The following is a 27,850-nucleotide window of genomic DNA, read 5'->3' as shown; positions in this document are numbered from 1 at the left end:
GTTTTGAGAAATGTAGTTATTATTCATAAAATATGTTACTTATGTTAACATGTCATTTTAAAATAAACTAGTAATAAATATACTTTCAAATTCTCAGTTTTATTATGGTAAATATCAATAGATACAACTGATATGCTCTTTGATGTCCTCAATAATATTTAAGAAGGTAAAGAGTTCTTGAGACTAGATAGTTTAAGAACCACTTAAAGTGAGGTAGCCCATGGGAAAAAAAAAAAACGTACACTGTGGTGAAATTTTTACTCCCTATCAGAGAGTCACAATGCACAGTGGCATAGAAGCTCTAGGTCCTTCAGTTGAAAAACATGCTTAATTTTGTTTAACTTGGCAGTGCTCAAACTCCTGAATAAAATCCTATTTGTTTTCTCAGGAGGAAGTGTTTGTGAGGAGCACTATTGTGCAAATATTGCTTCGTTCACATCTTGCTTCAAAGATCTAGTGCCTTGCCTAGGTTAAGATGTTACTGTATTGCAGAATTTCATTCCTTTTAAAGGCTGAATAATGTATATATGTATATACTACATACTAAATACTATGTACTATAATGTATAGTATGTATATACTATATAGTAAATACTAATCTACTAAATTTTCTTTTTCCACTCACGCATCAATGAGTATTTGGGTTATTTCCACATCTTGGCTCTGGTGACTAGTGAACATGGGAGTGCAATTAATCTCTTTGAGATCCTGATTTCAGTTCTTTTGAATAAAGATCCATAAGTCGGATTGCTGGATCATATGGTAGTTTTATTTTTAATTTTCTGGGGATGCTCTCTATTCCGTAGCAGCAGCACTGTTTTGCATTCCTACCAACAAGTTTCGGTTATGTAAGATGAGTAAGTTGTAGAGATCTGCTGTATAACATTGTGCGTATAGTTAATAATACTGCATTGTACATTTAAAAATCTGTTAAGGGGGCACTTCCCTGGTGGTCCAGTGGTTAAGACTCTGAGCTTCCAATGCGGGGGACACAGGTTCGGTCCCTGGTCGGGGAAGTAAGATTCCCACATGTTGCGTGGTGTGGCCAAAAAAATTAAAATGAAATGAAATAAAATAAAATAATAAAATAAATCTGTTAGGGGGCTAGATCACATGTTAAGTGTTTTTACCACAGTAAAATAAAAATTAAAAAAATTTATTTTAAGCCCCACAGTTCTCTAGAATAGAATAAAAGGGTGGTAAGCTTAATCATGAGACAAGTGATATAGCAATATGTAATGAACATAAGTGGCTGAGGATCTAGTTTTTTTAAAATTTCAAATGTTTTCAAGATTCTGTAAGAAGTTCAGTCTTTCAGCATCAGGATTCTTATTTGTTGTCCTATTTGCATTGGTATAACGTAAAAATAAGGCTGTTAATAATGTTAGAATAGTCACTTGAAAATTCTAAGATGTTGCCAATGAAAGGTTTTGAGGCTAGATTTTAAAATAATAGCCTCAAGTTTTGGTGTTTACTTAAAACATGCCAGCATGGTTTTTTGTAACAGCAAGGGATTTGAAGAGTCATACAAGTTTGGTTTCAAATACTGAATCCATAATGTATTGAGTCTTTAAATGGGCATGTTTATGAATATTGGCACCTATAAAACAGGCTTATTTTACCTAGCTGACTAGGTTATTGTAAAAAGAAAATGAAATTTCGATAGAGTCTGTAGTATAGTCAATACACAGGAATTGAGTGCTCCTCAGAGGCCAGGCTCCGTGCTCAGTACCAGGGTAACAAAGATGAATCGAATACTGGTTCTTTGCTGAACAGACTTTGAAATCAGCTCCAGGCAAGACCAAATACGGTCTCAGTCACAACAGAGAATAATAATGCTATAATAAAGTAAGTGAGGGGAGATAAATTAGGTATCCTCCAATACTTATTCACCCACTCTTTGGTGAACTCCCACATTTTAGCTACACACATGGGTACTCAGCTGGAGAAACCCCATTTCCCTTCCTTGATTTCAGTACAGTGTGGCCATATAACGATGGCAGCGGGCAGAAGTAGTATGTGCGATTTACTCGTTCTGTGTTTAAAAGGAAACTTTACCATCTTTCTCCTTCTTTGGGCTGAGACTTGGCCATGGCAGTGGTGAGCCAAACTCAGGGCTATAAGGAGAGCACGCCAAGCTATACCATTTCAGATAGAAGGAACCCAGATCCCTGGGTGACTTACATAGCAGCGCTACCTGCCACCTACTTTCCCCAATCCCAGCCACCATCCACCAGCACGGACCCTAATATGAAAAAGAATACCTCCATCGTGTTTCAGCACTCTTAACCAATTTGCTAGTGTCCTGATTAATAGAGTAAGCTCAGGACACTGTAACTCCTAGACCTGGACCACTTGGAAGAGATGGGGGAGGGTGAGCCCAAGACAAGCCTTCCTGGAGGAAGGGCTCCCTGACCTGGGTTTTGAAGGGTTGTTTTGAGTTGGCAAACACTCCTCCCAAGGTGGTCTGACCCCCCCCCCCCCCGCTTAGGAACCCCTCCGCCATGAGAATCACTGATACGATGCCGTATAGTGAGACTTTAGTATGATTCCAGTGGAAGATTGCATGAAATAGGAATTGCTTCATTCTTTAGACAAATGTGTATGGAGCACTTACTATATACACATAAATAAAGAATATAAATATCCAATGTAGAACCTTCTTACCGATTTTCTTTGTTTATTTACTTTTTCTACAAACTTGTCAGCCCTCCCTCCCCCACATAAGCTTCATTAAGATGTGCTCTTTGTCTGTTTGTTAATTTTGTTTTGGTATCAGTTGTACACAATGCCATTGTTCACATAGTTAGCATTCAGTAAATTCTTTATTGAAAGAGCCAATGAATAAAGATGAATAAAAGGAATAATCTATGCTTAGACATTCAGCCCACCGCAATAAATAGGACAGTTTTGCCCTTGAACTCACAGTTAACTAAGCAGACGATTACAAGTTTGTGTAAAGAGCAGCTATGATAGCGTCGATGAAGATGTTCTACCTTTGAAACTCGGACAGTCGTCACTGTACAAAATAATTGAATTTTATTTCTTTAATAATGTATTACAAAATGAGCTCATGCTTAGATATCCTTGTCCTTAAGTGGGCTCTGAACAGTTCAACTTTAACTATATCACTAAAATAGCTACATCACTTCTTGAGAGTTTGAAGTCAGTAGGGTACTGCTTAGGGAAAGAAGTGTACTCAGTGATGTACCAGTGACATGAAAGAACAGTTAATATGGATATGGATAACTGACTTGCAGTGCCCCCAAGGATCAGATGCAAGTCATGACTAAGACTAACACCTTGGGCCCTACAGGATAAAGCTTCCATGCTGGGGAGTAGTGTGTATTCCAACGTTAAAGAATATTTCTTTAGTTCATATCTGTCAATTTTAATGTTTGATTAGTCAAAGGAAAATTTTTTCCTGGATGTAAAATCTGCGTCAATAATTTGCCTTTTCAATAATTTGTAATTGAAAAGTGTTATTGTGTAACAATTTTAAAACTTAAATAAATATTCAACACAAAGTTTTCACATACTAAGTGGGATTTTGGCATCGAAATGATAAAGTATGTTATGAGTGTTTTTTTCTGTATGTTTTCATGTTGTATCTTTATTACATTTACTGAGTAACTGATAAATGCGTATGACAAATGAAATGACAGTATTACGAAACCAAATATGTTTAAATAAAGAAAGCTTCCTCTTTACATATAATCTAAAAATGAAGGTAAATGCTGATAAATGCAGTAGTTACCTAGCACTCTGTAGCACTCAGTACTCATTTGATTTCCCAAACCCCTGTATAATCTGATGATTTCTTCAAAGTATTTCCTTGGTTTCATTGAAATTGATGCAAACTGTTTAAGGAAATTTTCCATTAACAAATGAAAGCAGAATCAAGTTTCTCAAAAAATTTGAACGCACAAAAAAAATACTCCTTATCTTTAGAAGACTTTTCTTGAATAACTCCTAATTGGGTCTCTAATTTGAGTCCCTCTAATCACTAATTATTTGTGTTGTTTATTAAATAAAGCATAGAGCCACCTGCCTAAACAGTAGTACATATAGCCTAAGTTTGCTAGTCTGCAAACTGACGAATAAACTAAGCCAGTTCATCCATCTGTGGAATATTTCAAGGTCGACCATCCATTGGCTAAAAGATTTTGAGTTAAAAAGACAGTGGAGGACAGTGCTTACAGTCTGATAATGTCTGCTTACTGAGCGTGAAATGAAATTTAACTGTGGCATGTCTGCATTTGTAAATTTATTGTGGTTGTTTAGGCTTCTTGCAAAATGAAATGTCAGGCAGTCATTCTGAGGTTCCAAATATATTAGGCTTCAAAGGGCTTGAGTGAATGAGATTATTCTTTCAGTTTTAAAAGATTTTTTTCTATTTTTTTCCATCATGTAAAATTAATATATTCAATCAATAACTACTGTGGGATAAGCATAGGAGAGTTATAAATTAAAACTTAAAAATAATTTCCAAATTGGAAATTCTGAATGTGCCATGTGAATATTATAGGGGTTTCAGAAATTTGCAAAGTATCAGAATTCATATGTTCCCTGAAGATGGATTGTAGATAGAAAGATTTAGACTAGGAAGTCTCTTCTAGCTGCAAGATGTTATTATTTTTATACAGCTAGGTGCTTTCAAGTGATGAAAAAAAACTAGTGCTGATTATGAAGTCCTTTTAGGTAATAGTGAGAATTCATGTGATCTATTTAAGCTCCATATTGATGGTTCTGAACAATATATTACCAAATGGCTTCTATTGCCTGGGAATTCGTTCATACTTCCTTCCGCTATCCCTCTGTCCCCTACTCCCTTCCTCCCCCAACCTCCCTCCCCCTCCTCCGCTGCCCCCCCCTTCTTCTCCTTTCTTTCCCCTTCTCGCATTCTTTCATGTGCTTCTTGGCCATCTGGATGTCTTCTTTAGAGAAGTGTCTATTTAGGTCTTCTGCCCAGTTTTTGATTGGGTGGTTTGTTTTTTTAATATTGAGCTGCATGAGCTGTTTATATATTTTGGAGATTAATCCTTTGTCCGTTGATTCATTTGCAAATATTTTCTCCCATTGTGAGGGGTGTCTTTCATCTTAATTATGGTTTCCTTTGCTGTGCAAAAGCTTTTAAGTTTCATTAGGTCCCATTTCTTTATTTTTGTTTTTGTTTCCATTACTCTAGGAGGTGGATCAAAAAATATGTTGCTGTGATTTATGTCAAAGAGTGTTCTTCCTATGTTTTCCTCTAAGAGTTTTATACTGTCCGGTCTTACATTTAGGTCTCTAATCCATTTTGAGTTTATTTTTGTGTATGGTGTTAGGGAGTGTTCTAATTTCATTCTTTTACATGTAGCTGTCCAGTTTTCCCAGCATCACTTATTGAAGAGACTGTCTTTTCTCCATTTTATATCCTTGCCTCCTTTGTCATAGATTAGTTTACCATAGGTGCATGGGTTTATCTCTGGGCTTTTTATCCTGTTCCATTGATCTATATTTCTGTTTTTGTGCCAGTACCATATTGTCTTGATTATGGTAGCTTTGTAGTATAGTCTGCAGTCAGGGAGTCTGATTCCTCCAGCTCTGTTTTTTTCACTCAAGACTGCTTTGGCTATTCGGGGTCTTTTGTGTCTCCATACAAGTTTTAAGATTTTTTTGTTCTAGTTCTGTAAAAAATACCATTGGTAATTTGATAGGGATTGCATTGAATCTGTAGATTGCTTTGGGTAGTATAGTCATTTTCACAATGTTGATTCTTCCAATCCAAGAGCATCTCGCCATCTTTTGGTATCATCTTTAATTTCTTTCATCAGTGTCTTACAGTTTCCTGCATACAGGCCTTTTGTCTCCTTAGGAAGGTTGATTCCTAGGTATTATATTCTTTTTGTTGCAGTGGTAAGTGGGAGTGTTTCCTTAATTTCTCTTTCAGATTTTTCATCATTAGTGTATAGGAATGCAAGAGATTTCTGTGCATTAATTTTGTATCCTGCCACTTTACCAAATTCATTGATTAGCTCTAGTAGTTTTCTGGTAGCATCTTTAGGATTCTCTATATATAGTATGTCATCTGCAAACACTGACAGTTTTACTTCTTCTTTTCCAGTTTGTATTCCTTTTATTTATTTTTCTTCTCTGATTGCTGTGGTTAGGACTTCCAAAACTGTGTTGAATAATAGTGGTGAGAGTGGACATCCTTGTCTTGTTCCTGATCTTAGAGGAAATGCTTTCAGTTTTTCACCATTGCGAATGATGTTTGCTGTGGGTTTGTTGTATATGGCCTTTATTATGTTGAAGTCGGTTCCCTCTATGCCCACTCTCTGGAGAGTTTTTATCATAAATGGGTGTTGATTTTGTCAAATGCTTTTTATGCATCTATTGAGATGATGATACGGTTTTTATTCTTCAATTTGTTAATATGGTGTATCACATTGATTGATTTGCATATATTGAAGAATCCTTGCATCTCTGGGATAAATCCCGCTTGATCATAGTATGTGATCCTTTTAATGTGTTGTTGTATTCTGTTTGCTAGTATTTTGTTGAGGATTTTTGCATCTATATTCGTCAGTGATGTTGGTCTCTAATTTTCTTTTCTTGTAGTATCTTTGTCTGGTTTTGGTATCAGGGTGATGGCGGCCTCATAGAATGAGTTTGGGAGTTTTCCTTCCTCTACAATTTTTTGGAAGAGTTTGAAAAGGATGGGTGTTAGCTCTTCTCTAAATGTTTGATAAAATTCACCTGTGAAGCCACCTGATCCTGGACTTCTGTTTCTTGGAAGATTTTAAATCACAGTTTCAATTTCATTACTTGTGATTTGTCTGTTCATATTTTCTATTTCTTCCTGGTTCAGTCTTGGAAGGTTATACCTTTCTAAGATTTTGTCCGTTTCTTCCAGATTGGCCATTTTATTGGCATAGAGTTGCTTGTAGTACTCTTTTAGGATGCTTTGTATTTCTGCGGTGTCTGTTGTAACTTCTCCTTTTTCATTTCTAATTTTATTGATTTGAGTCCTCTGCCTCTTTTGCTTGATAAGTCTAGCTAATGGTTTATCAATTTTGTTTATCTTCTCAAAGAACTAGCTTTTAGTTTTATTGATTTTTGCTATTGTTTTCTTTGTTTCTATTTCTTATATTTCTGCTGTGATCTTTATGATTTCTTTTCCTCTGCTAACTTTGGGTTTTGTTTGTTCGTCTTTCTCTAGTTCCTTTAGGTGTTAGGTTAGATTGTTTATTTGAGATTTTTCTTGTTTCTTGAGGTAGGCTTGTATTGCTATAAATATCCCTCTTAGAACTGCTTTTGCTGCATATCATAGGTTTTGGATCATTGTGTTTTCATCGTCATTTGTCTCTAGGTATTTTTTGATTTCCTCTTTGATTTCTTCAGTGATCTCTTGGTTATTTAGTAATGTACTGTTTAGCCTCCATGTGTTTGTGTTTTTTACGTTTTTTTCCCTGTAATTGATTTCTAATCTCATAGCGCTGTGTTCAGAAAAGATGCTTGATATGATTTCAATTTTCTTAAATTTAGTGAGGCTTGATTTGTGACCCAAGATATGATCTATCCTGGAGAATTCCATATGCACTTGAGAAGAAAGTGTAATTTGCTGTTTTTGGATGGAATGTCCTATAAATATCAATTAAATCTATCTTGTCTATCGTGTCATTTAATGCTTCTGTTTCCTTATTAATTTTCTGTTTGGATGATCTGTCCCTTGGTGTAAGTGAGGTGTTAAAGTCCCCCACTATTATTGTGTTACTGTCTATTTCCTCTTTTAGAGCTGTTATCAGTTACCTTATGTATTGAGGTGCTCCTGTGTTGGGTGCATATATATTTATAGTTGTTATATCTTCTTCCTGGATTGATCCCTTGATCATTACCTAGTATTCTTCCTTGTCTCTTGTAACATTCTTTATTTTAAAGTCTAAATTTTAAAGCATTGCTACTCCTGCTTTCTTTTGATTTCCATTTGCATGGAATATCTTTTTCCATCCCCTCACTTTCAGTCTGTTTGTGTCCCTAGGTCTGAAGTGGGTCTCTTGTAGACAGCATATATATGGGTCTTGTTTCTGTATCCATTCAGCAAGCCTGTGTCTTTTGGTTGGAGCATTTAATCCATTCACGTTTAAGGTAATTATTGATATGAATGTTCCTATGACCATTTTCTCAATTGTTTTGGGTTTGCTTTTGTAAGTTCTTTTCCTCTCTTGTGTTTCCCACTTAGAGGAGTTCCTTTAGCATTTGTTGTAGAGCTGGTTTGGTGGTGCTGAATTCTCTTAGCTTTTGCTTGTCTGTAAAGCTTTTGATTTCTCCATTGAATCTGAATGAGATCCTTGCCGGCTAGAGTAATCTTGGTTGTAGGTTCTTCCCTTTCATCACTTTAAGTATATCATGCCACTCGCTTCTGGCTTGTAGAGTTTCTGCTGAGAAATCAGCTGTTAACCTTATGGGAGTTCCCTTGTATGTTATTTGTCATTTTTCCCTTGCTGCTTTCAATAATTTTTCTTTGTCTTTAATTTTTGCCAATTTGATTACTATGTATCTTGGTGTGTTTCTCCTTGGGTTTCTCCTGTATGGGACTCATTGTGCTTCCTGGACTTGGGTGGCTATATCCTTTCCCATGTTAGGGAAGTTTTCGACTATAATCTCTTCAGATATTTTCTCAGGTCCTTTCTCTCTCTCTTCTCCTTCTGGGACCCCTATAATGTGAATGTTGTGGCATTTAATGTTGTCCCAGAGGTCTCTTAGGCTGTCTTCATTTCTTTTCATTGTTTTTTCTTTATTCTGTTCTACAGCAGTGAATTCCACTATTCTGTCTTCCAGGTCACTTATCCGTTCTTCTGCCTCAGTTATTCTGCTATTGATTCCTTCTAGTGCAGTTTTCATTTCAATTATTGTGTTGTTCATCTGTGTTTGTTTGTTCTTTAATTCTTCTAGATCTTTGTTAAACATTTCTTGCATCTTCTTGATCTCTGCCTCCATTCTTTATCCGAGGTCCTGGATCATCTTCACTATCATTATTCTGAATTCTTTTTCTGGAAGGTTGCCTATCTCCATTTCATTTAGTTGTTTTTCTGAGGTTTTGTCTTGTTCCTTCATCTGGTACATAGCCCTCTGCCTTTTCATCTTGTCTATCTTTTTGTGAATGTGGTTTTTGTTCCACAGGCTGCAGGATTGTAGTTCTTCTTGCTTCTGCTGTCTGCCCTCTGGTGGATGAGGCTATCAAGAAGAGTCTATTTTTAAATGCCATACACTTATTTGTTTATTTATTTTTCTTGGTTGGTTGATTCCTTTTTCCAGAGCATTGCATTTCAAAAAGCTTAGGTTTGTTTGTTTGGTTTTTTTTAATCAATTCATTTGGCTATAGGAACATTCTCTTGGTCTCTAAAATAGTTTCCTGTAGTCTCACTTCTTTTTTGAATTATGATGACTCATCTAATTTAAATTTCTCTTCTTTTCTTTCCTGTAAGTGCTTTGCCGTATGATTCATCTTAGCTTCTTGACCTTTTCCTCTTAAACTCATTTCTTAGACCCCTAATTCTAGCTGTCATTTATAGGCACACTCGTCTGGTTTGCTATCAAAGTACTTACACGTTGTTGATTTTTTTAGGAGTTGTTTATCCAACTTGGATTAACCTGTGTTCTTACCTCTCTTCCTTACTTTTATTATTAAATCTTTGGCTGGTTCATTCCTTTGTTTATGCATTTATTTGCTCAATTATTTCCCACATATGTATTATGCACTCAGTATTTATTAAGTAGTGGGTATGCAGCAGGAGGCAGAGGAAATTCCAAGCCATCTTTCTACTTGATATTAGCTTTAGTTATAAGTTTAGTGAAGAGTTTGAAACCATTAGCTTAAAAGGGCTTTTGGAGTGTCTGTAGCTTTAAAGATTTATTTATTCACTCTATAAAATGTATTTAGCACCTGTGACATGCTAGATACTTAATGCATGCCAGCTCTAACCAATCTTCAGAACTGGCCTTATTTCATATTCTTGCTGGCCGATTTTGGTGTTTAATACAGTTTCAGGAAGGATACTTTAAGGGCCCTTGTATAATTTAAATAGTATGTTTCCTTGAACCATGAAGAATATGTGCTCATCTCACACTAAATCTGATTCATTCATTCGACTAATGCTTATGGTTTGTGTATATTGCCAGGCACTGTTCACAGCTGGGAAACAGAGCAGTGTACATGAGGGTAAACGTCCCTCTTCTCACAGAGATCATATTCTAGAAGAGAAAAAAACAGATAACATACGAGTAATCACATTGTGAAACAAAGTAATTTCTGACAGGGAGAAGTGACAGGGTGGTACGATGGAAAGTGACTGTGGGGCTATATCACAATGGGGGAATCTGGGGTGGACTCACCAGGAAGAGATAAAAGTTGAGCTGAAGCCTAAATAATACAAAAAGATCATCCGTGCAAACATCTGGGGGCAGTACATCTGGTGCAGAGTGAACGGGAAGGACAAAGACCCTGGGCTTCACATTTTGCCAGGGACAGGAAAGGATCACTGTGGAAGGTAATATGAGTAGATGCTAAAGAGGTAGGCAGGGGCCAGCTCAACTTGGGTTTTAAATGCCCTGATAAGAATTGTTGAGTTTTACTTTACGTGTATTAGGAGCATCTAGAATTCATTGCAGAGTTTCAAGAAGGGTAGTGACATTATCTGATGTATGTTTAAGATGGTCATTCTGATTGTTGTATGGAAAATAGAGCAAGAGTAGAAGTAGGGTGCCTCGTTAGAAAGGATGCTGGCTGGCTTTAGGGGTGGCAGTGGAGCATAGATAGGTAGGCTTGGGAGATATCTATCTATCTCTATATATATTTAATTGAAGTGTAGTTGATTTACAATGTTGTGTTAATTTCTGCTGTACAGCAGAGTGACTCACTTATAGACATATATACATATATATATTCTTTTTCATATTCTTTTCCATTATAGTTTATCACAGGATATTGAATATAGTTCCCTGTGCTGTACGGTAGGACCTTCTTGTTTATCCATCTTATATATAATAGTTTGCATCTGCTAATAGGTTTGGGATATATTTTGAAGGTATAGCTGATAAATTTGATACGGGTAGTCTAAAGGAGAGGAATCAAGGATGACTCTGGTTCCTGGTTTGAACAGCTAGAAGGATAATACTCTTTACTAAGAAGGGAACTATGATGAGAGGTACAGGATTGAGGACTGTGCCTAGAGTTTCTGACCTTGTTATGCCTATCATGCATCTTAGTATAGAGTTGGATACGGTTAAGTGAATCTGGAGCTTAGTGGGGGCATAGCATATGGGTGAGAGCATAAAAGCATTCTCCTTTTATTTAATACCACAGTGCCAATAGTAAATTGTACTAAGATACTTTCTGTGTTTATTTAGCCTTGTTTCCATCAGCATCCAGCAATGAAATACTTAAAAGGCATAATGTTCTACATACCTGTTTGCTATACTGTACCTCCATTTGGTAAAATCAGTGCAGAAAAAAATTAATTTAGGCATATACTAGATATTATGCACACTTGCAAAACTAATTTGGTTATTTTGAAAGACTTAGCAACAAACTCTACACTTCACATCATTCTTCTTGAAAACAATGATCGAATAGGTGATATTCTTTTTTCAGGTATATTTTATACAAAACAGAGATTCCAGCCTTTCCTGATAAGATTTTACATGTTGTTTTCACCAGGAAGCTAAACTTCCTGACGTGAAATACTTAGTTAGAATCAGTGAAACTTAAATAGGTAGACCAGAATTTCTTTCCTTGGGTTGGCCTTTGAGCTACATGGATTATGAAATTATTCTCTCATAATCCGTAATTCCAGAAACATCCAATTCCAAAAACATCTACCAGAGGTTAAAAATAAATAACATAGAGAAAGGCAGAAATGGGTTTATTTTCAATGTCCAAAGTAAGTAAGGAGTGTGTGTTGTTTTTTTCTTAAGCCATAGTGTCAAAAGCCTAATTTAGTTTTTCTAACAAGTAGCCATTGCTGATCCTCAAACTGAAGAGAATCTTTCACATCCCGACGTCCTTGATTTCTGGAGGACCCGAATAGGATTCTCCTCATGGGTGCATTGTGTGTCAAGATGCAACGGGAACAATGATCAGTGTCAGTCATGATCTGGGACAATTTCCTTGACATTTCCTAGGTGGTCACTGGTCTATTTCTTAGGCTCCCCCAATGTGTATTTGGGCCAACTCAGTGCCTGGGACTGGGTGCTCAAGTGGTTGCAGTCAGAACTGAAAGAAACCTCAGAACTTACCTAAGACTTCATCCATTCATTCCATCTTTAAACATGTATTGAACATCTACTCTGTGCCCAGTGCTCTGCCAGAGACCAGAGATCCAAACATCAATAAGATATGGCTCTTGTTCTGTGTACCTCCCTGTCAAGAAAGAAAGACAGATTTTTTAAAAGGGGCCTTTGTAATACAGCGTGAACTGCACTAGATGAGTCGGCAGTGGTATCCTAGTCAGCATGCGCTAATATGGCTGCATCAGGAGCCCCTCCCAAATCCAGTGATTTCCAACAATAATCATTCCTATTCTCCCACTCACGGGTGTGCCCGGAGTGGGTTGCAATTGGGTTAACTACGGCTGGGCCCCACCTGGCAGCTCTGCTTCAGTCTGCTAAGCAGCGGTGGGCTTAGCTCCGTGTCTCTCATTCAGGTCTGTCTCCCCTTTAAGTGACAGTGACTTACTGGCTGTGTTCCCTTGCAGCATCTCAGGGAGGTCAAGGCAGCAAGCCTAAATCTGTGCTTTAATGCCTCCACTCACATCCCTGTCTTCTTCATGCACTGTTAGCCCAGTGGGACCGGACATGGTTTTATTTCCACTATACAACAGCTTTCCCACTCTTGGTGAGCAGGGTTATGCAAATCTAGTCTCTTCAGCCGTCCTTCAGTCAAGTATTCATTCATCCATTTATTCACTCTTCATTGCATCTTTCATCTGCTCATCAGACATAGAGCGTGTTCTCGCAACTGAGGATACAAAGGTGAAAAAATCACCACGACATTTAGGCAGTTTTCTCAAACTTTTTTGCACTGAGAGAATTTGAAACACAAATGCATTCCCCTTGCAGATTTTTAACTTCACATCTGAAGTTTTTCATCATACTTTTTCCTCGTTTATATATTTATGAAATAGATCATTTCTAGCGCATTATACATTTTAGATAAATCTGTAAGATCATTCATTTGAATGTATACAGTGACATCAAAATTACTATAGCAATTTGTTATAATCATCTTTTAAAAGATACTGTACTGTTCAAGTAGAAGAACTCTTGAGAGGCAGCATAGCATGATAGTGAAGAGCATAAACTCTAAACTGCCTGGTTTATTATTAGGAGGTTTATATCTATTAAATTATCTAAGTAATGGTTATATGATGTACGAATTTCATTTCGCAGTAGTAAATATGCCACCCTCAGCTGTGCGGCGGAGAGCAAGTTATTTAAGTATTCTGTATCTCCTTTTCTCACCTACAAATAAGGGTAAAGGACGTGCCACCTTCATAAAATTGTCGGCAGGATGAAATGAATACACGAAGTTCTTGGAGACAGGCTCAGAGCAATAGATATTTAAATTTGTTGTTGTTGTTATTATGATAAAGGTTAATTGACTGAAAACAGCCTTATAGGAAACGGGAGCAAAGGCAGTTTTTCGTAAGTAAATGAAATATATACTTATAATTTTCCCTGAAATAAAACAATGGTAGCACATCAAATAATAAAAATATGCATGCCATTTTACTTATCTCAAACGAGTAGTAATGACTACCGTGCATTAACTGACTAGACTTTTGAGTCAAAGGATGTTGTGAGGAGGTAAAAGTTACGTTAACGGAGGCAGAAGCAAAGAGCCGTCAGAGTGCGGAGGAAACGTCCTTTATTCTGCTCCAGGCGAGGGTCCGCGGTGCATCAAGAAGACATAGGTCTAAGGCTGGGCCTTGTAGGATTTCTAGAATCTGGTGCAAACGTTGGGTTTGAATGTCGGTGGGGATTAGAGAGGCTGAGAATGATGTCTGAAATCTTTTCTAACATCAATATTTTGTGAATCTAAATTCCTAAAAAAAATTTAATTAGATTACCTATCTTTTGTTAACTAAGGTATCTTGGCATTTTTATCATATTAATGCAAAAAAAAGATTTATTGAGCATCTACTATCTGCCAGGAGCAATAAGTGCCTATCTCTGTGTGGATGTGTCTCCTTACCCACAGGTAAGTATGTCTGAGGAGAGTATAGAAAACATTTACTTGTACACTGAAAGCATTTTACTTCAGGCTCTGATGTGCCCTGTTTGGACCATGAGCTATTGTTTTGCTGTTTATTTTTTTTAACAGTGAAAACAAGTGTTTTCATTACTGAGATAAATGTACGAACTGGAGTGTTGGTTGAGCTGCTGCAGGGCTTTGGTGACTTTATCTAGAATGACTTAATTCTCGTATACCAACAGACGGTGTTTTCCTTCTAGTAAACCTAAGCGTAGTTACTGGCAGAATAATAATTTAAATGCCTTGCATGGGGTGTGAAGAACTTATTTTTAATCTGAAGCATTCATTTTGGAACTTAGTTTCTCTTAAATTTTACACAAATTCATGAAGAGCAAGAAGACAGGAAGGATTAGTATTATACCACTCATATTTCTTAGGATATTACCTGTCTTCGAATATCAACTGCTGAAATAGCTAAGTGTTAAAACTAGTCTTCACACTTCAAAGTATCTTAAACAGGGAGAACAAAGGTGGGGCAGGGGGTAGGTACTACACACATAGGAAGAAGAATCCCAGGGGTAGGGCAGCATTTGCTTGGTTAATTTATAATTTAGCTCAGTGGTTGTCAGAAGGAACAACCCATTGTTCCTTCCAAAAACCTATTGAAAATGTAGAGGGACATTTTGGATTGTCACAACGCTGAGTAAGGTTGGAGGGAAGGGGAGGGTAGCCAGTATTTTGTGGATGGAGGCTTGGGGTGCTAGAAGTACTGAAATGAGGGAGAAATGCTGACAGACCGTCCTGCATCTTTATAACATTCAAATATCTCTATGAATAAATATTCCTGTAGGTGAAAGCTTATTTATAATTCTTTGAGCCTAGAAACTAATACTGTTTTATGCAGAGGCATACGTACTGTTATATAGAGAGGCATACATCTGTTTTTTAAACAGACTTTACTTTATAGAGCAGTTTTAGGTTCACAGCAAAATTGAGCAGAAGGTACAGAGAGTTCCCATCTACCCTCCTACCCCCCTCGCATGCATAGAATCCCCTCTTATCAGCGTCCCCCACCAGAGCGCTCCATGTGTTACAATCCATGAACCTACGCTGACACATCACTATCACCCAGAGCCCATTAGGTTTCCTTCTTGTTGTTGTACATTCTATGAGTTTGGACAAATGCATAATAACATGTACCTAGTATTGTAGTACCATACAGAGTAGTTTCACTGCGCTAAAGACCCTATGTGCTCTGCCTGTTCATCCCTCCCTCCCTCCCAGCTGACTTCTAGCAACCGCTGATCTTTGTACTGTCTCCATAGTTTTGCCTTTTCCAGTATGTCCTATGATTGGAATCATACGGAATGTAGCCTTTTCACGTTGACTTCTTTCCCTTAGTAATACGCATTTAAAGTTCCCTTATGTCTCATCCTGGCTTGATGGCTCATTTTTCTTTGGTGCTGAATAATATTCCATTATCTGATGTATCAGAGCTTATTTATTCACTCACCTATGGAAGGACAACTGGGTTGCTTCCAAGTTTTGGCAATTCTGAATAAAGCTGTCATAAACATCCGAGTGCAGATCTTTGTGTGGACATAAGTTTTAAATTCTTTGAGGTAAATACCAAGGAGTGTGATTGATGAATTGTATGGTAAGAGTATGTTCAGTTTTGTAAGAAACTGCCAAACTGTCTTCCAAAATGGCTGTACCATTTTGCATTCCCACCAGCAATGACTGAGAGTTCCTGTTGCTCCACATCCTCGTAGGCATTTGGTGGTGTCAGTGTTCCAGATTTTGGCCATTCTAATAGGGGTAACGGGTATCTCATTATTGCTTTCATTTGCATTTCCTTGATGCCGTATGACGTGGAACATTTTTTCATCGCTTGTTTGTTGTCTGTAAATCTTGCTGAGGTGTCTATTAAAGTTGTAGCCCCACTTTTCAGTTGGGCAGTTTGTTTTCTTCTTGTTGAGTTTTAAGGGTTCTTTGTATATTTTGGTTAATCGTCACTTATGTGATGTGTCTTTTGCAAATAGTTTCTCCCAGTCTGTGATTTGTCTTTTCACTCTTTTGACATGAGATATTTTTCAGTTTTAGTATATGGTGAACATACTAATTTCTACTGTGCTATCTGTGACTCTACCCTTTTAGTTTCTGTAAATTGTATGGAATGGCTTTTGATCATCTCTCAAATTTGAAATTGTTTATTAGAAGTAGGTGCAAGGATCCAGCTTCATCTTCTGGTGTGGTAAGTGTCCTCAGATGACTAATTGAAATATCTATTGTTAAATATATACCTAAATATAGATTATTATTAAGACGCTTTATGTTGAAATTATTTATATATGGGTTGCATGATCTATAAATTTCATTTAGACTAATAATAGGGCATATTAAAAATCTTTGCTGCAGTAAAGTGGTGTTGGGTCTGACAGGGTCATTTCCAGGGCCCAGAGCGTTTTCCCTGCCTGGTCTGCCATCTTCAGTATGTCCGAGTGTCTCCCCTCAGGTCCCAGGGAGTCTGCTGCAGTTTTGGGCATCACATGTAAACACCATGGCATCTAAAAGGGCCAGATTGATGTAATGTCTCAAAGATTTCTCTAATAGATTCGATGTTCCATACTACTACTCAGAAAATACTCTAACAACTACTCAATCTAAATCAACACAGAAGGGCCCTACTAATCAGGAGATCTAGGGAAGATCATAAATCGAAGATTGAATCTCAATAGTTGATCTATTCCTCTTTTCCTAAAAGGCAATAGAGAATCTAATTCAGAAGAGTATGGAAACCATGAAAATGCTCTTCAGGCAATTATCTACTTCCCAGAAAGAAAAGATTTCGCTGTTTAAAAAAAAAAAAAAAATTGCTGGCATGTGTTTGCTATTCTTGGTTGAAGCACATTTTGTTGACTAATTCAACCTGCTTTATCTCCCCATTTTCCCATGTGAACAAATTTTTTTCTAAGAAAGTTAATTTTATAGTTTAGTGAACATTTAGTTCAACTGAAACCAATTTGTCATAGTAATCTTCTTTCTTTACATGAAAATATAAGGGAGCTGAAATTTCTCTTAAATTTAGTGTTTTGGAATTGGCAGGATAATACCTCAACCAAGGTTCACAAGCGTAAAAGCCTACAGGGGCCAGGTGGTAACTGGATGAGAGAATTGGGCCCAGGAGAGGGGACTGTGGCTAAGTGGAAAGCACATGTGTATTTATGGTTGACAGCCACCACTCAGTTCTAATCCATAGTTGCCATGTTGGAACTTGGCCCAGAGTTGCCAGATCTTTGACTTCACAAGGAAAAAAAATGCTAATGTCTGATTTATTTGTGAAATTCCTGACTTTTAGATATTGGCCCAGTTTAAAAAAAAAAAAAAAAAAAAAAACTCTAATGTGAGCCAAACGAAACACAATTGTGGGAGTTGCTTGTTCTGTGAACTGCCACTTGCAGCCTCTAAACCATCCCATCTGTTTAGACTGTAGGGTACAGTCACTGGGGAATAGCACCACTTAACCAGTGTTTGCGTTATGGGGTGAAAGGGTGACTCTACAGAAACCGTAGTGTACTTAACTTGAATGGACTTGAACTTCACTCCACTAATTTATCAACTCTTGTGGTGTATTAGTTAATTATTGCAGTGCCTCAGTTCTTATAGATTTTAGGTTGCTAAATATGGAGTATTCAGGATAGAACATGGGAAAAATTCTGGGCCCAGAATTCTGGGCCCAGGATGATGGGTTAAAGAATCCTGTCCTCATGCACACCCCTCAGGCAGGGTAGCAAGTGTCTTGCCTTCTGTCTTTTGGATTGTGACACATACACAGTGCTCCTTTCTCCTCGCATCATACACTGCCACCTTTCTTCATTCTCTGTGACCCAGGTAGACTCCTCTAAATACCCTATTCCCTATTCCTGCTTCCCAAGCATCTATGATTTTTCATTAGGGCTGTCACCTCCTCTCCCATACCTCTCCAAATATATGGCTGAACTCAAAACTTTCCCCTAGCACCACCAAATCTCATCTGTGTAATAATCATGTCATTATAATGACATACCAAAATGTTAACCTTTTGAATAAAATCCTACGAAACTAGGAAAATAACAGGAAGGTGCTTAAGCATAATTTCTGTGTATTTATGAGAACAGTTTCATATGTAGATACTTTCACTTTGCATTGTTTCTTGTTTAAAAATAGTTGCTTATCACCGCTTGGGAAACTCTCAGCCTCTTGAAATACTAAAATTAAAAATCAGTAAACTGTAATGAAATGTTTTAAGGTTGGTCTCTGGGAAAAGGATCTTCTGTTAAAGCATCATCTGGGGCTTCCCTAGTGGCGCAGTGGTTCAGAGTCCGCCTGCCAATGCAGGGGACACGGTTCGTGCCCCGGTCTGGGAAGATCCCACATTGCCGCGGAGCGGCTGGGCCCGTGAGCCATGACCGCTGAGCCTGCGCGTCCAGAGCCTGTGCTCCGCAACGGAAGAGGCCACGACAGTGAGAGGCCCGTGTAACGCAAAAAAAAAAAAAAAAAAAAAAAAAAAGCATCATCTGTTCTGTACAGTCAGCCCTTTCAGGTTGAACTGGGAACTAACTATAAAACTTAAATAATGTGGACTCCACAAATGTAGGAGTTATAATAAGTCAGGGATAGTTGGGTAAAATTTGTTGCCTGCATAATTTCTGGGGGACAAGTGTATTTGACAGATTAATCATGTGACCCAGGATATATGTTTAGCCCAATTGAAAATGAAAGTCTGCTACTATTTTCAAACTCCATTTCAATAGCAAACGACGTACATAGAAAAAATTGATTCACTGAATGCAAATAAGAGATAATCTCTGAATTTGTATGAAAAAATACCTGGTACTAGGTAATACTTGGCAGTGTTACCTTCATGATCTTGGATAAACCAGTAAAACACCTTTGAACCTTCTTTCCTCATCCATAGGGATATCACCTCATTATAAAGGTCGTTGTTAGGATTAAATGAAATAAAAGGTTATGTATTATTATTATCATTTATTTAGTGACTTATTCAAGATCCAGACTCCAGATCTTCACATATTTAGTTCACTGTTTTTAAACTGTTCTCGTTTATTTTTTGAGAATAATAAATGATTTAAAACCTACAGACAAGTGATTTTTTTGTTTAAAGATGTTCGTAAAACATTTTATAGTATCTTTTTGTCAGCATCATTAAGTTTGTGTTTCTCTTCATGGGCTCACTCATAAGGCATAAAGAAGGGAAATCTCTAGGAAAAGGGAAATTCATGTAATCATTGAGCATAACTGTAAATCTAACTTTACATATTTCAGAGATGAAATGTTCTTGATTGATGAACTTTTACCTCTTCGAGTAAATGTCTCCCTACTCCATCATTAGCAGTTAATATCTGAAGATAGAGAACTGTCAAAAGCTAGAGGAGAGACAGATTGCCTGTGAATCTAAGAACAGATAAGGCAAAGTACAATCACTTCCCTCTGGGATGTTCCTACAAACTTGATATTGCATAGATATTGAACAACCTTTATACAGTAAGAAGCTTTTTTAAAAGTTACATTTCTGGGAATATGGAGCTTCTGCAGAATATTATTAGTTTAGTAGGTAATATGCTAACATGTTTGATTCATTATATTGTAAACAAATCGAATTTTTCCTGGTGTTAAAAGTTTGCATTCATTGGAAGATCTGAAAAAGAAACTGGAGAGAAAAAGATTATCCATGATTAACGCTGACCTGTCTAGACTTTAGTGTACCTCTTTCGTCTAGTCTGAAGTGTTTCTGATTGTCATACTTTAAAAAAAAAGGTTGTGATTATAGAGACAAAGGACGAACTGGGTGTGAGCATTTTTCAAAACTTCTCTCCCTCCTTACATCTTCATCAAGAACTAAATTTTATTTACTATTTAGCCCATTTGTTTTCATATTTTTTAAAAAAGTATAACAACTCAGCTAGATTGATATTTGAGTTCAGTGTAAGCAGAAATTGGATTTTTTTATATTTCTTTCCCCCAAACCATGCAGTTTCCTTTATTTGCTGATTATGGTATGCCGTTACTAAGCCTATGAGAAACATCTCTGTGAAGTGCATTTTAATATTTAGATCAAACAGCAATTGGAATACATTAATGCCCAGTGGGTAAATGTGTCATTTGAAAGCAGCTGCTGAGCCTTCTCCCTGCTGCTCCAATTAACACATACTGCACACTTTTGTCAGCAAGAGGCAGTGCATATGGATGAAACCACTTTGCAGCTCATTAATATGATATGCAGGAGTGAGCAAAGGATTAATCAATACGCCCATTGCAAACAGTACCTTGCCAAGACCCTTCCCAAGTACATGCTTTGCCCTAAAGGGTGCCAGGCTCTAGGGGGTGGGATTAGCAGGTAAGAAAACGTCCCTTGGGTCTCTAGCTTTGGTTCAGTCCATTGACTAACAAGTTTCCCCGCCCCTCTCTTCTCCTTCATCCCCCGCCCCTGATGATGGAGACATTGGATAGTGAAATTCTAGTGCTGGGACTCCTCGCCTCTCAGCGGAATCTGTCGTTGAACTTTTTTTTGTTTTGTTTCAAAGCAATTTGAAGTACAAAGCTTTGCTGTTGATTTTTTCTCTTAGTCTTTCAGTATCATTTCACTTCCTCTCTTCCTTTTTAAAAAAAATTCTTTCTAAATTGCACACTTGACATTTTACTGAGCAAAGTAAGAAATCTTGTAAACCTAATCGTTATTTTTTCCTGTCCCCTGGCTAAAATCTCTGCGTTGGTGGTAGCACGGAGGCAGATGGAAGGGTAGCGCGTCCCCCAGCCCAAGGTTTCATTCATGCTCCGCTGGCTCCCCAGGCAGCTGGGCTGGTGGTACACTCTGGTGCTGGCTGAGCCAGGCTGTGCGGTGAGCAAGAGATGGACCGCTTCCTGGGTTTTGTCAAGCAGATAAGAAGATCTAGGAGAAGAAAGGGAAAAAAGTACCGACCAGAAGAGGATTACCACGAGGGCTATGAGGATGTCTATTATTACGCCTCAGAGCATTTTCGAAGTAAGCGCTACCCTCCACCCTCCTTCTCGCATGCTGGGGCTAACAATAAACCTTGTGTGGAGCTTTAATCTTAAATGCAAAAGGTTTTCCAGATGGTGTTCTCTGGGAGCTGTCTGTAAGTACTGAAGTGCTACATTTTGCTTGATTTGTTGCAAGAATAGCTATCAGATAGCATCTAGACAGTATAAACTGTCCAGATCTATACACATGGTTAATATTTTCAGTGCAATTAATTGATTATGTTAGCATTTTAATGAGCCACTCAAAAAAGTATCTTGCAAGCCCATGTAGTAGGTGGTTAGAATACGTTCGGTTTTAATTGTTGCTCTTAGATAACTTTTTTCTTTTTGATTAGGAGAGTAGTTTATTTGGAAGAAATAATTGTTCAAGCAGATGCTGATAATTACTGTTCCTTATGCAGACTTCTAGACAGTTACCTATGATTAATCCGAGGTGTTGTTTGTACAAGGAAGTTCAAATGCTTTTCTCTGATGCATGTTCATAATTTTATTACTAAGTTAAGGGAACTCTTATTTGCTGTCAACTAGAAGCAGTGATACCTTAAGAAAAAAAGAATATATCTATATTAAGATATTTGTAAATGAGCTTCTAAATAGCAGAGAACTAGAATTTTTCTTGTGCTTATCATTGCTTTAAGTTCCTGGTGAGGTTTAGACTTGTCCTAATAGATTTAAAATGCCTAGAAACACCCAAGGGTGCAGAGAGAAGCAGCTACATGGTTTATATGAGGTGTCCTAAGTGGGGGATGCTGGCAGTTATGCATGCTCTACATTTGCAAAATTATTTTTATCTTCTTGAATAAGGATCTTTATAAACTTATATTTCGGTTCTAATATAGCCTGGTCTTTTGATGTTTAACCATGAATATGTACCATTTACAACTTGTGAGTGTTGACTGATAAATGATTTAGATTCCATTTCCGTGGTATTGGAATCCATGAGAATTAGTTCTAAATGCCAGCAATTCTGTTGTGATTGATGAAAGTTGAGGGTTAAAAATTCACGTGGTGGCAATAACAAAATAATGAAAGATTATAATTCTTTGACATTTGCTTGAATAATATGGCTGTGTTGCTTTTACAGAGTAATTCCTGAGTTTTAGAGATGTTTCTCTTTCATCATGCTTTTACATGAATCATGCTTTTACATGAATAATCTGTTCTAGTGTAGTGACGATCTATGTTTCCTGAACTTAGTTTCCATTGAATTTAATTAAGATTTGTGTCACATCAAAAACTACTGTCAGTTTGCACGCATAATTCTGAAAACTCGGAGACTGAAAAGAAAAAAGGAGCTTAGGAACTTTTAGTTACTTTGGTGTTCATTGTACATATTTCTTACAACCAATATATACTGAGTCAAATTCACACCTTCTTGGGTTTGTATTGTGATGTGTTTGTGCAGATAGAATCAAACAAGCTCAAATTCCTGCATCCTACTAGTTTTGGTAAGAATTTAAAAACAACAAGAGTACTTTATAAGTTTACAAAATGTGCCCACAAGGAGAAATATTTATGGAGATATCTAAGAAGTAGCCCTAAACTAGAGTTAGGAGAATTACATATCAAAGACAGTAGTCTTCATACATTAAATGCAGTAACTTAAAGAGAATCATGTTTTATCTGATTTGTCAAGATCATGCTAAGGATAAGATACTGAACATCAAAAGTCATTTGCTTTAGATGCAGAATGGACATGCTTTCCCCGATGATTTATCAGAAAGTACCCGTTATGTAACATATAACTTTTGGAGTTAGATACATATCGAATCTCCAACTTCAAACTGCTACATAATAAACAGAAGGTGTCGCAATGGGCTCTGACACTTGGGATTTGACATTTCATCAAATGTCAAATTGCCAGGGCTTTTAAAGAAGCCACGTCATACAACATAATGACCTCCCAGTGCATCTTTTGGCTTCCGTTGCAGCTCCTGTCTGAATGGGGTAGAAGAGACATCCCCTTATAATTTACAGGTGTAAAATAGCTGTATTTTATAGCTGAAAAATAGTAAGGGTGAGACTCATCCTTAAGGCCAATCCTCAAAGAGTTAACATGGTTGAATTTAATTACATCTACAACGTATCTATTCTAATTAGTCTTTGGCATGATTTGAAAGTTTTATGCCCTGTATTTCCCTAGATGGCTTAGAAAAATTATTTACATTGAGACTCAAACCTTGGTGAAATTTACTGATGACGTTCACATCTTAGTTAATGGTGCTATTGATAAACCAGAAGTGTCATTATTTTTCTCCCTGTGGTGTTTCTTTCTTGAAAGAAACTTACCTCTCTGTTTTGTCAATTTATCCGATGGTTCAGATTACCACAAGGACGTTATACGTATAATAATGAACGACTGGGCTTCCCTGGTGGCGCAGTGGTTGGGGGTCCGCCTGCCTATGCAGGGGACACGGGTTTGTGCCCCGGTCTGGGAGGATCCCACATGCCGCGGAGCGGCCGGGCCCGTGAGCTATGGCTGCTGAGCCTGCGCGTCCGGAGCCTGTGCTCTGCGACGGGAGAGGCCACAACAGTGAGAGGCCCAAGTACCGAAAAAAAATAAATAAATAAAAAATAAAAAACGAATGACTGAGCTTAGAAAGACCTTCCCAGAAAGGTCCCCAATAAGTCTGCCCCTCCTTTAGTACATTCTCAAGTGTTTGTTGACATTTAATTTTATCCTAGATAACGTCTCTTCTATTGTAAGGGTTCTGGTTTCAAATTTTACCATCTTTTCCTTCATCTGAAATACAGCGCAGCTTATAATTTCATGAAATGCCAAAACCTGAATGAAAATATCAGTAGGGTCTGATAGTATGAAGGAGAAGTTATCCTAAAAATGGATAATTTTTCTGTAACTCCATCAAAACTGACTTTGAGTAGTGATCATGGTGATAGACTGATTTTAAATCTTCCCTGATTTTATGTTGACTTAATGAATGTCACTGTGCATGGGATGACTGTCTTTAGTTTTTTAAAATCTCCTTTCGTCATTCATCTATCCTTTCATAATTCTAGAGTTAGAGTTTAAATAAACTAAACAGTTGTTTTGGGAAAATCACCACACTTTTCTGGGGTTTTGTTTCCTAAAATGTGTTAGGAGGGATATTTGTTTCTTCAGATTTTTCAAGTTCTAAGACCCTATGATTTTAAACTTTGTTTTACTTTCTAAAGCAATTCAGGTAAAGGTATTGGCTGAAGGAATTTAACCGGGATTTAAACTAAAAAATTCACCTGTGTTATGGGGAATTGGTTTTTCTGGCAGGAATCATTGGTAGGACGATTCCTGTTCCTTTAAGTTAGTCATCTATCATTGAATATGCAGGAGTTTTGGAGAATGTTTATGAACCTATGAAATTCTGAACATGTTGCTAAGTCCTATACCTCATCTTTTATGTAATCTTATCTGCCCCAAATCACCATTTACTCTGAAATTCTCGCATGGATGATTCATTTGGTATTTTTACTTAAGAAAACCTGGCACTGATTACAGAACTGATTTATAAACCTTACTGCAACAAAAAGCTAAAAAAAAAGGGTACTGAAATTCAGTTTTATGGTATTTGTTGCTTTTATTTGTTGTTCCTTAAATACTGGGTTATAAAAATGCCTTTTTTTTTTTTTTTTTTTTTTTTTTTGCTGTACGCGGGCCTCTCACTGTTGTGGCCTTTCCCGTTGTGGAGCGCAGGCTCAGTGGCCATGGCTCACGGGCCCAGCCGCTCCGCGGCATGTGGGATCTTCCCGGACCGGGGCACGAACCCGCGTCCCCTGCATCGGCAAGCAGACTCTCAACCACTGCGCCACCAGGGAAGCCCTCTGATCCTGTTTTCAGTGTATATTTTTATTTAATCACATAGGATAATATTCAAGTTCTAAGACAGATAATGTGCATTTTACAAGTATTCTCTTAGCTCTGTTCGTATCCATGATAGAAATCCTGACCTGCCTGAGTCCAGGCAGGGTATGGTTATTGAATGACTTGAAAAGGAGGAGTTTATCTTACTAATGTGAAAGTATGTGAGCCACTTTCACTTATGGCCCTGGCGCCTTTTTGCACATGTGTAATGGCTTTGAATTAGGCATGGAGTTCCTCCAAGGTAGCCACTCTTTTCTGCTTTCATCCTGACTCACTTAGGCAGGTGTGAGCTGTGTGGTGAAGCTACTCAGGGCAGTCCTCAGCGACCCATTCACCCTTCCCACTGAGGTCCTTTCAGGAAAACCAGAGAAAGGGGGGAACAGGAATATGGTTTAGGTCTTTTGAAAATAGGACATTTGTATTTACAATTTTTTTTTTGTTCTTTTGTTGTTGTTCTTTGCCTATCCTAATAGGTATTGAGCAACAATTGTGATGTGTGTGCATACAATCATTGTTAGCTAAGTTACTTTATTAAATAATATCTGCATCTAAAGTCCCTACTTAGCCAATTCAGGCTTTAAATTGCCTGAGATGTTCAAAATGCATTTTAAGAGGGCTGCTCACTTTCTTTTATTTCATTGAAAGATGTCCTACACTGTTCTTAGAGGAAAAAGAATTTTGGTAGTGGATGTTTGCAGTTTGAGAATTTTTAGGAATTGTTGTGGGTAATTAGTTCAAGTAATTTCTTCTCACTAGTTTCCTTTACAAGTTTGTTTGTAAATTCATGTAACCAAATCCTCTCTGCTTCCTGGAATTGACATCAAATTAGGATTCTGTCTCTTGATAAGCGTGCCATAAGGATAGAGTGAGAACTTTCACCTACACTTTGGAAAGATGGCTGGTCCCTGCTCCTCTGTGTGCAAAAGCTAAACACAGCCATCACAGGGTGGGGGAGTGAGGCAAAGGAGGGGAGGAAGGGAAGAAGAGAGGGCAGCACATTTCGTAGGTCATCCTTACCTATCTGAGGTTTCCGAGCATAAAAGCCATTTATTTCTATGTTAAAAACAGTGATCATCGAAGTGGCAGGTCTTGGATGTGAGATACTGAATGATTCAAACCTTAGCTGTACTTAGTTTGATTCACAAAATCCCAAATGAGAAACATCGGTTATATAGAAATAGGGCAAACTTGCTTGTTTTATGACTACACGGCTTATTTTTCTTTCCTAAGAATTGCTTTCCATCTCTAGTATAATGGTTTGGTTGAAAATTGATTGGCTACCATGTTACATTTGCCTGGGTGTTTTGTGTCATCAACTTCATTATCTCAAACTGTACTTTTTTCCCACATGGAATAGTGTAAAGGAATATTAAAGTTGAAAGGGACCTTAGAATCCGTTTGTCCAATCTGAGTCTTTTTTTAGATGAATAAAGTAGGATACAAACAAGGTAAGTGGCTTATGCAAGCCCCCACTGATCCTCAAGGCGGACCTGATAGAGGCTGGTCCTCCATCCTTTATTCCACACTCATCTTTTAGTTCTCTGATGACTCTTCCGATATTTAAGGGCTCGGATCCATCTACAAATGCATTAGAATTTTAATTTCCCTTGTTGGTGGCTTTATTCTTTTGAGCAGTGGCTCCTCTTATCTTAAACTAAACTCTTGAACAAAAACTAACTCCTAATATAATATTGAAGGTGAAATTAACTTGGTGTCTTATTTATAGATGATGCTAGTAACAGTGATTGTCACTGACTCAAAAACCAGCCAACAATATTTTTTGTATCACCTCCCATTTGCTCTGTGGTTTGCATATACAGCCGCTTCTGCCAATGAATATCCCTTCAAGAGACTTAAAGTGGCATAAGCCTATCAGGAATATTAGAATTAGGAGGATCCTTGGAGTTCAGTTAGGGAACCCTGCTGTTTCATATAGGAAGTTCTTTCTCAGCATCCGTGCTATATGGACCTCCAGCTTTTATTTATATCCTTCCAGTAAGAACACATTCATTTCCAGACCAGGCAAGTCATTGAATAAGCCTAAGTCTCTTTTAAACAAGCTCTAAATTTTATGTTAAGTTGTTTGCATATTCCAACAAATACAGTAATATGCTCAAAATTTTATCTTGACCCAGATAAACATAGACTCTGTTATATTTAATGTGCAATAAGATTTCACGCCTCCCCTCTCTTCACATTATTCTTTTACCGATATAACATATGGTATGTGGAGGTGAGTAATTCCTTCAATGCTATTTTTGTTTTAACTACACAAACCCAGAAGAGCTCTGCATTGTACCTACATCCATTTGGTAATTTTTCTTTTTAAAATTTCTTAAAGGTCACCAAATCTCCCATTTATTTAATGAGAAATACATACTGTGCTTTGTGTTTGCATGATGTAGTGGACATCTATTTGTCTGCCTTGAAAATCTTTTTTCCCCCTGGGAGGAACAATTCTCATATTTAAAATATTCCTGTTTCTATTCCAATTTGGTCATTATTGATTAATCAAAACCGACATAATTAAATTATACCATTGCCTCGGCTGTGGTGATTGGTCTGGCAATGGACACATAAACCAAGCTGGGTCAATGAGAGCGCTCCTCTGGGAGCTTGCAAATTCAACTCAGTGCCCTTTATCACATGGAAAAAACCAGTCTGGAATAGGAGAGAATCAAGTCAATATGTAAAAG

General features: G+C 37.4%; 1 protein-coding gene across 5 annotated transcripts in view; it reads left to right on the top strand.

The window, feature by feature from the left end:
- The window catches only part of GRIP1 (glutamate receptor interacting protein 1), a 700,393-nt gene that overhangs the window by 239,779 nt on the left and 432,764 nt on the right, over positions 1-27,850 (top strand). For 3 of the 5 annotated variants that reach the window (XM_067697251.1, XM_067697252.1, XM_067697250.1), the window contains exon 1: positions 20,782-21,278. The exons of 1 other annotated variant lie outside the window; for it this stretch is intronic. In XM_067697251.1, coding sequence (XP_067553352.1) covers positions 21,146-21,278 — 133 coding nt within the window. In that variant the 5' untranslated portion in view covers positions 20,782-21,145. Of the gene's footprint in view, positions 1-20,777; positions 21,279-27,850 lie in introns of those variants that run through there. One more of the 5 variants, XM_067697254.1, reaches the window with a different exon arrangement.

The sequence above is a fragment of the Pseudorca crassidens genome, chromosome 11 (assembly GCF_039906515.1).
Source record: "Pseudorca crassidens isolate mPseCra1 chromosome 11, mPseCra1.hap1, whole genome shotgun sequence".
NCBI lineage: Eukaryota > Metazoa > Chordata > Mammalia > Artiodactyla > Delphinidae > Pseudorca > Pseudorca crassidens.
This window is presented reverse-complemented; position numbering and strand designations above follow the sequence as displayed.